This window comes from Biomphalaria glabrata, chromosome 15, assembly GCF_947242115.1.
Source record: "Biomphalaria glabrata chromosome 15, xgBioGlab47.1, whole genome shotgun sequence".
In the NCBI taxonomy this organism is placed as follows: Eukaryota; Metazoa; Mollusca; class Gastropoda; family Planorbidae; genus Biomphalaria; species Biomphalaria glabrata.
The window spans coordinates 20,765,571-20,776,914 of record NC_074725.1 but is presented as its reverse complement, the minus strand read 5'-3'; the positions used below and the strand labels follow the sequence as shown (position 1 = coordinate 20,776,914).

Genomic DNA, 11,344 nt, shown 5'->3' with positions numbered 1-11,344 from the left:
GTAGACAGCCGAGTAACAGAAACAGGTGATCTTTACATCTGTCATATAGACGAATTAGTTTTAAAAAGTTTTATTTTTACATCCATATAGTGGAGATTTTCAAGAGAAACTAAACAAGGTCAAGGACGCTAGATTGAATTTCAATGTTTCCAACTAAATAAGAAAAGTATCAGCACTTCCTTACTTCTGTACACCAGATGCGCCAAAAGCCTGGCTATTTAACGCCATTGATGACACTCTCGAATTGCGTTTTCGAGATGATATTTCTGATCAAGGCTGGAATAATTATTAATTTTTTTTTAGGATTTTAGGGCACGACTATTGTTGATAATTGCCATAATTAAGGGGAGTTGGTCGTTGTGCTGGCCACACGAAACCTTCGCTAGCCTTTGGCCACAGAAATTGATAATCTTTATCTTTCTATGCCACTACAAACTGGTCTCTGATGGAAAATGTTTGTAAGACTTGTACCATTATTTTCTTTTCATTACAAACATAATGTTTTCGTTGTTGATGCAAGAAATACTTTGGATTTCGTATGCAGTAATGTTACTTTCAAATGTATACAATAAATTCATATTTTAAATTAAAATTTATAGCGTTGTGTTTTATTTGTACATTTCATTTACAAACCAGGTATAATAAACAAAAATTAATATCATTTAAAAATCACTTGATGTATTTATTTATCTATGAATTTAGACCAATATGCTTGTGTGTTATCGCTGAATGAACTCTTTATGTTTCGTCTGTTCTATTTATGTTTTAAGTTTCTGTTGTGTTTTCTTTTAGAAAAGAGTCCTTGTAACCACAACAAATTTCCATATGGATCAATAAAGCAGTATTTGTATATTATAATGTTGTGATAGTGAGTATACCCTCTTTAATGATTAAGTTATGTTGGTAATATGTCTGCGAATTTGTAACTTGTTGTTGGTGAATGAGATTTTCGTACTTCAGTTAATCACAGTTCTTTGTTTGCGTGTTCTAGTTTCAATTCTTTCAACAATCAAATCTGCACATGTGGTCTAGTTTAAGTTTTCTTTCCATCTTCTGCGCTAGTCTTCAATAATGGCTTTCCTTTGGGTCTTAAATGTTTGTCTTGCAGCCTATGTGAGACATGGGCGTAGCCAGGGGTGGTTCTTGGGGTTCAAACCCCCCCCCCAAATGAAATTCCCCCCCCCCTGGGGGGGGAACGGAATTAAGTGCCTGATTTTTGCTTTCATTTTGTTTATTTTAGGTGAGATTGTAATACTAAATCATCACTTACCACAGCACAACCGAGGGGGTTTTGAGTTAAAAACCCTGTACCAGGGGGTTTTGAGTTTAAACCCCCCTACCAGGGGGTTTTGAGATATTAAAAAACCCTATCAGGGGGTTTTGAGATACAAATCCCTCTACCAGGGGGGTTTTGAGTTTAAAACCCCCTACCAGGGGCTTTGAGTTTAAAACCCCCTACAGGGGTTTTTGAGTTTTAAACCCCTACCAGAGGTTTTTGCAGTTAAATCCCCTCTTCTATAAAACAAAACAAAAAAAATGCAAACAGCAATCCCCAAATTCCAACATCACAATTAAGGAAGATTTTGATTTTAAAACCCCCTCCAAAATTTACGATAAACCCCTCTTCAATATAAAAAAGCAAATTACTCATTCAAAATTTTATGAGCGTAGCCAAAAGGGTTTTGAGTTTAACCCTTCCCCCCTCCAGTTGGGGTTTGAAGCTAAAAAGTACCTCTTCAATATAAAAAAAAAAAAAAAAGCAAATTACACACTATAAAATCTATGAGCGTAGTCAAAGGGGTTTTGAGTTTAAATCCCCTCCTCCAGATGGCTTTTTCTTTAAAGTTAAAAACCCCTCCAGATGGTTTTGAGTTTAAAATTCCCCTACAGAGCATTTAGAGTTGAAAACCTCTCTCTTCAATGTTATTTTAAAGCAAACTACAGTCACCAAATTCTATGATGGTAGCTAAATGGGGTTTTGAATTTAAAAAAAAAACAAAAAAACTCCAGAGATTTTTTGGTTTAACCCCTCAACAGATGATTTGACGAAAAAACTTTCCTTTTCGATATAAAATCTAAAGCGAAATACAGGCATGTAATTCCAAAAGCGTAGTCAAGAAAGGTTACACATTTCTACCAGTGGCTTGGGCTCCATTAATAAAGTGTGAATAGTCTTCTGCCGAAATTGAAAAACATTAAATGTGGCTCAACAAAGATGGCTAAGACAGATTTTAGGAGTCAGTCATAGAGATCGGGTCTAAATCAAAGAAATCATATGCCGAACTGGGAGTCGAACCCTTAGTAAGGTTGTGACAGAGCGTCGCACGAGGTTTTGCGGGACATGTTCTCCGACAAAATGAATTACGCAAAATAAGAGTTGCGGAAACAGCTTTCCGGAAAATGCGCCGAACGGCGCGAGAGGGTCTAAGTCAGTAAGAATAGCATATTAGCTTTTTGAAATAAAACTTTTTAATAGCAAGACAATGCACTGTAGATAGCTCAGAATATGCATTTTGTTGGCTTTCAATACCAGAAATAGTGCTCGGCGGCGGGGCTTCGCCCCGCGCTGGGGGAGCGTTGCGAGCTCCCCCAGACCCCCTTGCTAGTAAGGGCGGGGAGTCTAAAATAAACAATAAACGTCTTCCGAAAGGGTCAGAATGTCATAAAGATTAATTATGTACACACACACATATATAATTTTTTTCCGCGTGGGGGGGGGGTATCCCCCCCCAAAGCCCCTCCCGAAAAAAAAATCCTGGCTACGCCCATGATGTGAGAGCTCTTCTGCTGTCTCTTTCAGAGGTCATCTGCTGCCATTTACTTTCCTCTATGCGAAATGGCGCCTGAGTTGATCTTTACGCCATTCTACTTTAAACTCGTCAAAGAAGAAATTTTAACACACAAGTAAACACATCATTCGGACAAAACAATCTAAAACTTTTTCATAAATGTGTAAAGAAATGTATATCCGAGGTTGTGGTACGTTATTAAATATCATCACGTGTTTTTTTACTATTAAAAGTGATAGTTTTAAAAATGGTGTGTTTTTATGAAAATAAACTGCTTGCATTGTTGATTTTAAAAATTTAACTTTTCGCTTTCAGAAAATAAAAATGTAACCGCTGCATCAGAACTTTGAAATATCTAAAATATCATGATATCGGATTTTCAAAATCTTTTCTAGTTTCTGAGATCTAAACGGGACGTACAGATTGAATGACAGACAGACCACATGAAACTAATTCCCTTTTCAGGGGCTGCTAAAACTGAATATTTTGCCTCTGCTTACAGAAATGGACTATTGTTAGAAACTATAATGGTTCTCAACTTATCCATTTTGCAATATTAACTCTTTCTCTCCGTAATTATTTATCACATTCTGGTGGAATCAACGTTGGTATCGTCAGTTAGGAGAGAAAGAGTTAAAGAAACTAAGTAGGACGAGATTAATGAAAAGCTTATGATCTTTCTGACATAGCCTTTGAACTAGGGACGTATCAAATTGGCTCGATATATCTCATTGTTAAATCTATTGATAGAAATGTTCAGATGTGTAGATGTCTTGAGTATCATGTGTTTTCTACAGACGTGTGTCATCACATTGTCGTCTCCTCCCCATTCCCGACTCCCGACTTCCTCCGTAACCATTTCCTGCTTATGATTCACACTCCCACTCAGCCGGAAGTAGCTATTCAATGGAACTACTTCGGCGTCAATTCAATACATCAGGAAATGTGAATGGTGGAAAACGTAACCACCCTCTGCCCCCCCCCCCCCCCCCCCCGAAAACAAAAAAAAACAAAAAAAGCACCAGAAGCCGTACACAAAATAGAAAGTCAACAGACTAGATCTAATATGTGGTGATGAATTTAACTTTTTAAAACCTAGATCTCCATTTTTTGACTTTGTTGAAGAATGTCATCCAGTACATGAAAATAATGAGCTGATGTAAGAAATAAAAGAAGACAAAGTATGATGTGCGAACCATAAAACTTAGTCATTGTCCTAAGAATTGAGTCTATGACTCTTGGAACTCTAGGCCTATGGAAGCTTGTCCTAAGAGTTGAGTCTAAGACTCTTGGAACTCGAGGCCTATGGAAGCTTGTCCCAAGAGTTGAGTCTAGGACTCTTGGAACTCTAGGCCTATGGAAGCTTGTCATAAGAGTTGAGACTATTACTCTTGGCACTCTAGGCCTATGGAAGCTTGTCCTAAGAGTTGAGTCTATGACTCTTGGCACTCCAGGCCTATGGAAGCTTGTCTCCGTTTGCCCGTCTGAACAAACTTCTGTCTTGGAAAGATCAAAGCAGATGCAAATTGTTACATCCCCATCGCCGGTGGCTGATATTAGATTAGAAGAGAGGCCAGTGTCCAAGCACACCGGCGAAATTTCCCCCCCCCCCCCACATTTCTTCTCTGTACCATATCAGCCGTGCCGGTGTGCGCCATAAAAACGGCCCTTCTAGGAACGCTGTGTGGATAGTGACTTGTTTGTTTGGGCCTTCTTCCTTTCTCACCAGAGCAATGGACTCGGCCCTTAGGCACCCCCATCTTTTATTTCTTCCCTATTGGCCTGTCTCCTGTAACGACCGTTTCCACTCGAGCGCCACGTTGACCCAGAGAAACATTGGTCGGGCGAAACAAGAAACTTGGTTTTCATCTAGTCTATATATATATATAATCTTTTGAGTTTTTCTTCCCCTTGTATTAGTGTCGTAGCGTCAATTTAGGGGGCCATTTACGGTTATTCACAAAGCTTCAATTAACTCTTTCTGTCTGGTAAAAAGTTTGCACTCGTTTTTTTCTCCCACACCCATTATTCGTTGGCATAGACAAGACTTGAATCAATTTGAAAAAAATTAACAAATTAGTCAATTAATTACTAGAAATGATTAATTATTTTGTTTGATACCAAGAAGGGAAATTAATCCTTCAGTATTTACATATTTGGCTAAATATTTAGGGTTAGAAGATTGTACACATTTTTTTCTCCCACATCCATTATGGATCAAGCTGAAAATTTAAACAATTATTCATTGTACGATAACAGAATATGAATCAATAAAAAAATTAATCCATTTGTCAATTAGTTAATGGAAATTATTTTTTTTTTTAAATCGAATAAGGGAAATAACGTTTACATTATTGAGATTCATAGTTGTACTTGTGGAGTTTTTCCCCTTACATAAGCTTTTTTAAAGTTTTTTTTTTTATTTCGCTGTTTTTTTTCCGCTTAATCCTAGACCCGAAATGATAAATGACATCCACCATGCCATTGCTCTATTTCCACTATCAGCTTTTCGTCCTAAAACCACCAGTTAAAGACTGAACACCACAAGTATAAATAAGCTGAATTATTATTTCGAGCCGTAGGGTACGGAATTCCATAGGTAAATTTTTACAGCATCATGTAGTGGCGTAGCTAGGGTGGGGGAAGGGGGGTCCAAAGTCGAAAGCCCCCCACCTCCTGGCCTCCACTTAAGGCTCCCCGAAATAAATGTCCTAATTCTTTTTTTATATCAAATCTTAAATACTACGCCACTGCCACGCAATCTTGCTATACTAGACGGCATTGATAGATACATTATCTCATCCTATTAGACTTTTCCAAGGCCCTTCACCACCACAGCTTGCTTAAAAATTAAAATATTTTGGCATTGATGGTTCATTGTATCATGCTTGTATCATGCTTGTATCATGCTTGTATCATGCGGGAAGCGTGGTCTAGAGGCTAAGTACGCTTTAACTCGACTTGTCTTGGCTACCTATGAAGGGGGCTCGAAGTTCGACACCCGACTCGTTCAGAGTTGTGTTTACTGTACGCCCAAATGCAGCACGGAAAACCTACCCCCAGATACCCCCCCCCCCCCACTGGTCCACAAATGAGATTGTAACATAGCGCTCTGAGCATGCTATAAGCACGAAATTAGTGCTATATAAAAGCTATAATTATTATTATTATCAGTGGATTAATGATTATCTGATTGGGAGAGAACAAACTGTAATAATAAATGGCTCTAAATCAACACCAATCAATCATCTTCTTTTGGAAGTAACGTCTGTATTACATAAGATAAGATGATGTTATTGATACCCTTGTTGCACAGAAAGCACGACGTGTGGCGATATTATTGAGATTTTTAAATTTTATGCAATAAAACAACGGTATTATTTATTTTAAAAGTCTTAATGATTTTTTAAATTTTATTTTACTTATATACTGTAGGGTTCGTATCCTTTTGAAGACTGGGATACATAGCTCTAATGGGTACCTGACATTAGTTGGGGAAATGTAAAGGCGGTTGGTCGTTGTGCTGGCGACATGACACCCTTTTTAACCGTGGGCCACATAAACAGATGATCTTTACTTCAACTGTCTCTTAGACCGAAGGGTCTGAAAGGGAGAAATTCATTTTTACTATTTTAATTAAGATACAAAAATATAATCGCCCTCTTCAAATTTGAAAACATAAGGATAGATATAAATTGATAATATTAGCCAAACACTAACCTGGCCAGGGCCATACAAAGCTTAGAGCCGTCCTCGCTTGGGGTAACCTCCGTGGTCCACAGATATACATTGTAGATGACAGCTGCGCTGAGCAGGACGATAGAGATGTTGGTCGCCGCACGCCTTGGCGTGCAGACTGTTGGGACCAGCTGTGGCTGGGCGATGCGAACATAGTTCTCATGAGACACAAGGACGATGAACCATACAGAAGTGAAGCTGCAGGCGTAGGTTAAGAATACTGTGATCTGCAGGGACAGAAAACAACAAAGACATGACAGAAATAGTTTCGTTTTCGTGCTAGACGACTTTTTGTGGTAATAATTGTAGAGCTACGTAGGCGGCGCGGTGGCTGAGCAATAAAGCGCTTGGCTTCCGAACCGGGTGTCCCGGGTTCGAATCCTGTAGAAGATTTTTTTTTTTTCTGTATCTTTAGATGGTCCACTCAGCTCTAATGGGTACCTGGCATTAGTTAGGGAAAAGTAAAGTCCGTTGGTCGTTGTGCTGGCCACAGAAACAGATGACCTTTACATAGGTCGCAAGGGGAAAGTAGAATTTTAATTTACTTTTCCCGATGCGGAGGACACTCAAACCTTACATGTGAAGTTGGCATCAGAAAGTTGGTTTGTATGTAAGGATTTGATGTCCAAAGGATCAAAGGAGTTCTTGTGCCTCTTTCTGGATGTGATCCATGTCTTGTATCTTGTCTGTAAGAGTAAATTGTTAGATCGTCTGACTGTCTGTCCTGTCCGGTCTATCGTTACAGCAGTGACTTGTGATTTAGGAGATTATTCAAGGTTTGAGACACGAACAACCAGAATGTATACATTGATATATATCACACACAAAAAAATGCATTAACAAACAAAACATTGCGAGTAATTGAACAAAAAAAAAAAGCAATTTGAGCTTCCCTGGTAAAGAATTTCGATCAAGTTTCTAGCATTCGTCTTTGCTTGGGGTTTTTTTTTTTGGTTCTGGCTTGAGCTTTGCGTTTTTGAACTTTCCTCGACCTTGACAATAAACTTTCTTGTATCACGTGATACATCGAAATACCTATTACGACATTTCGGTCTCTAATGGACCTCATTCACCAATCGTAAACAAACAACATTTAGCCAAGTGATACTCTATCTCTTCTATACAAATTACGCAATCCATAAAGGCTGTCACGTGATACGCTTTTTTCATTGTTTTATCAATATTATCATGTGGCTAAATGTTGTTTGTTTTCGATTGGTGAATGAGGTCCATTACAATCCAAGTTTTCATAAACTTAAAGGCTTTAGAAGTAGGATAGACTTAAAATAAAGAGTGCAGCTTTTCATATCTGTAGGTCATGACACGACAGCTCCATTGCACTTTGTATACAGTTTGTGTATGGTAGATACACGGGTTGGAGGGGGCCACAAAACGACACACTCTGGACTTACTAAGAAAAATGGCGTTGGACACATTAATGACCTACTCGCCCAATGCCATCTATTGCTATACAGACAGAGTATGTGGAAGATATGTGACAGATCTGTGACTATATGTGTCAGCTATTTGCCAGGTAGCAATGTGCCAGGTATTTGCCAGATATGCAACTTGTATGTGCCAGGTATTTACCAGGTATATAGCTAGTATGTGCCAGGTATTTACCAGGTATATAACTAGTATGTGCCAGGTATTTACCAGGTAAGTATCTAGTATGTGCCAGGTATTGGCCAGGTATGTAACTAGTATGTGCCAGGTATTTGCCAGGTAAGTATCTAGTATGTGCCAGGTATTGGCCTGGTATGTAACTAGTATGCGCCAGGTATTTGCCAGGTAAGTAGCTAGTATGCGCCAGGTATTTGCCAGGTAAGTAGCTAGTATGTGCAAGGTATTTGCCAGCTATGTGTTTTCTTTGTATCATGTTTATTTCAGATGTGCGCTACTAATGCGCTAAGTATGTATCATGTATTTTACAGGTTTCGTCACGTATATGCGACCTTTATTCAAATTTATTTGAACCAATTTTCGTTTTGAGAAATAAAAATACGATTCATTTTCCCGGTGAATGAGATAAAAATTGAAAATAATGAAAGCAATCTTAATATAAGAAAAACACGCAACTGGCTTATTCGTAGGTTTATTTTTGCTAGACTAACATTTTCTGTCTTCACTTGAAAACTTCTAGAAGATTAACTTTTTTTTTGTTTGAAACAAGATAAACATATGAAATTATTTTCTCTAAAGACAATACCGCCTTTATATAACTTATAGAACGATGTTTTTTTCGTAATGACCAATAGAGTTTTAACAAAAAAAGAACAATTTTTTAATCCGCCCCTTTCTCCCCCCCCCTCCCCCCGAGAAAGCATCCTGGTTAAGAGAATGTTGAAATTTACTAGACTTTATACTATTCCAATGTCTGGCCTTTAGATCTAGACTTAGAAAACGTTGCGCGAAATGTTTAAAGTACCCGAAGATATAGAGTCTTTTTAAGATAAGTAGGCTATTTTTTAGTTCACTAACCATGTTTAAAGTAAATTTTTTATACTTTAACAAATGATAACGGTAAAACTAGAGTTTTTCCCAGGGTTGCCAACGAGCTAGAAATTTCTTACAAACGATATACACCCACTGTTGAATTTCTAGGAAAATCGTTAGAGCCGTTTTCGAAAACCGTGTTCGCCCAAACGGTTTTGCCTTTGGAATGTGCGACTTGAATGGTCAAAACGAAAACAATTCATCAAAATGTTTCCCCAAATACACAGTTATATATCTTGAAACTAGAGAGTATCACGTCTTATAGACCCCCATTTGTTGATCATGTCATGTAGACCATCAATGTTTCCTGAAATACACAGTTATATCTATTGAAACTAGAGAGTATCACGTCCTGTAGACTTCCATTTGTTGATCATGTCATGTAGACCAGTAATGTCCAGCTCGTGTGACAGTTGGAGAAACTCGCCCAGAACCAAGATGCCTGGATGAAGCTAGCTGGTGGCCTATGCCCCAGAAGGGACCACAGGCAGAGATGAGATGAGGCCCGTGCATCCTATTCCGTCTTTCAAAACGTCTTCCCACAGTGCAATAAAGTAGCCCCCAGGCTCGGTTCTGTTTGACTGGCTTTTTTAAATTTTATTTTGAAGGCAACGTGGTCCATCATGGTCCATGACACCATGTGGGAAAGCTTTATGACCCGCATGCCGAAAACGTTATAGATGCCTGGTTGTGTCGTATTCGCTCTTGACTTTCGTATCGGTGAACTCGGGTTCGAACACTGCCAGATGCCGGGTGTTATAATATTCAAATCTAAAGAAACGTCTGAAGACTGTCAAACAAATCAATAGAGCAGTGTAACTCTACTCAAAGTATACTATTAAGTTAAGTTTAAGTAAAGTATCGAATAGCGTTAAATTTAAATAAAGTATCGAAAAACGCTAAGTTTAAACAAAGGATTGAATAACGTTAAGTTGAAATAAAGTATCGAATAAATGTCAGCTTAGACAAAATATTGAATAGCGTTAACTTTTAAAAAAGTATGGAATAACGTTAAGTTTACATAAAGTATCGAGTAGCACTGAAGTGAAACAAAGTATCGAACATCGTTAAGGTTAAGCAAAGTATCGAATAACGTTAATTTTAGCAGAAGCGCTTACAAATATCTCATCATGCACAAGAGTTTAGGGCCTACCAGGAAGATAAGATGACACAAAAGGACCCATTCTTTCCTTTCCTAACCCTAGTAAAATCTAAACAGCGAAATTAGGTTACTTGAAAGTTTTAAGCTTTTATACAAAAAGACTGTAGACTTATTATCTGTGTTAGGACCTAGAGTCATTATTCACTCTATCAACATATCTATAGATTTTTACGATAGATTTTAAAACATTACTCTCCATTTTTATTTTTAGATACAATTTAAATTCTTTATGTCATAAAATTAGGCAGCAATAAAGAGAAAGGGATACAGAGAAATAAAAACAGAACACTTTTTTTATTTTAATTTTTATTACTCTTTGAATAATTATAACGGTCAAACCAAAGTTTTTCCATGTGGTCAATCTGCTTGTAATCTCTAGGAAAATTGTTAGAGCCGTTTTCGACATTTGTGTCCACTCATTTTTTCACTTGAAAAATATGAAAGCTGATAAGAAAATGTTTAAAGTACATAGACGATAAAAAAAATTCCTACATTCTGAACTTTGGATACACAAAATGGCTAGCTATTCGCCATAGGAAGAAATCGTCAATTAGTCAAGATGCATGTTATTGTGACGCTTTCTCTCATTCAAACTTTATGAGAACCCTTGCGTGACAACAACAAGATAAACACAAATTCACTCACCTTTAAAATTTAAATCACCAAATCCATCTTTGCCTCCTTAAATTGAGCGTCTCGCTTAATCTGTTTATTTAGGTCTAAATAATTGCTTCCCAATAAATTGTGAAGCGTTCGTGTCATGACCTGATCCATTAACTATCTCATTCATTTAGTTCTATTTGCGCAAATTTAAGCATGAATTATTTGTATTTACAAAAGACAATCACAGTAACTGTAAAAATTTATAATTGGCTATCATGATCTATAACATCTACGATCTCCCTTTCTCAATGATTACATACTACAATATATGTACTTGCATTTTGCAACTAATTACAATTTTTTGTTTGTTACAAATACATTTTGGAAAACGTTAACAATAATTGATCTGAAGTTCGATTTCTTTTTTGTTGTTGAGATCTAGACACTGGGAAAAAATTGATAGCTATTACTTTAATTAGTGCAAAACCTGTAACAAGGATTATTATCTTTAAAACAATGTTTGTTTTATTTTGTTTGTTTTGTTTGTCTAGATACG

The 11,344-nt window shown here is 37.3% G+C and overlaps 1 protein-coding gene across 1 annotated transcript in view; it reads right to left on the bottom strand.

Moving 5' to 3' along the window:
• The window catches only part of LOC106071677 (uncharacterized), an 84,893-nt gene extending 76,487 nt beyond the window's left edge, over positions 1 to 8,406 (bottom strand). Inside the window, exons 1-2 of the mRNA XM_013231834.2 lie at positions 8,059 to 8,406; positions 6,510 to 6,754 (exon numbers count right to left, since the gene is read on the bottom strand). Coding sequence (XP_013087288.2) covers positions 6,510 to 6,754; positions 8,059 to 8,406 — 593 coding nt within the window. The remainder of the gene's footprint in view (positions 1 to 6,509; positions 6,755 to 8,058) is intronic.
• Between the last annotated feature and the right edge of the window lie 2,938 nt (positions 8,407 to 11,344).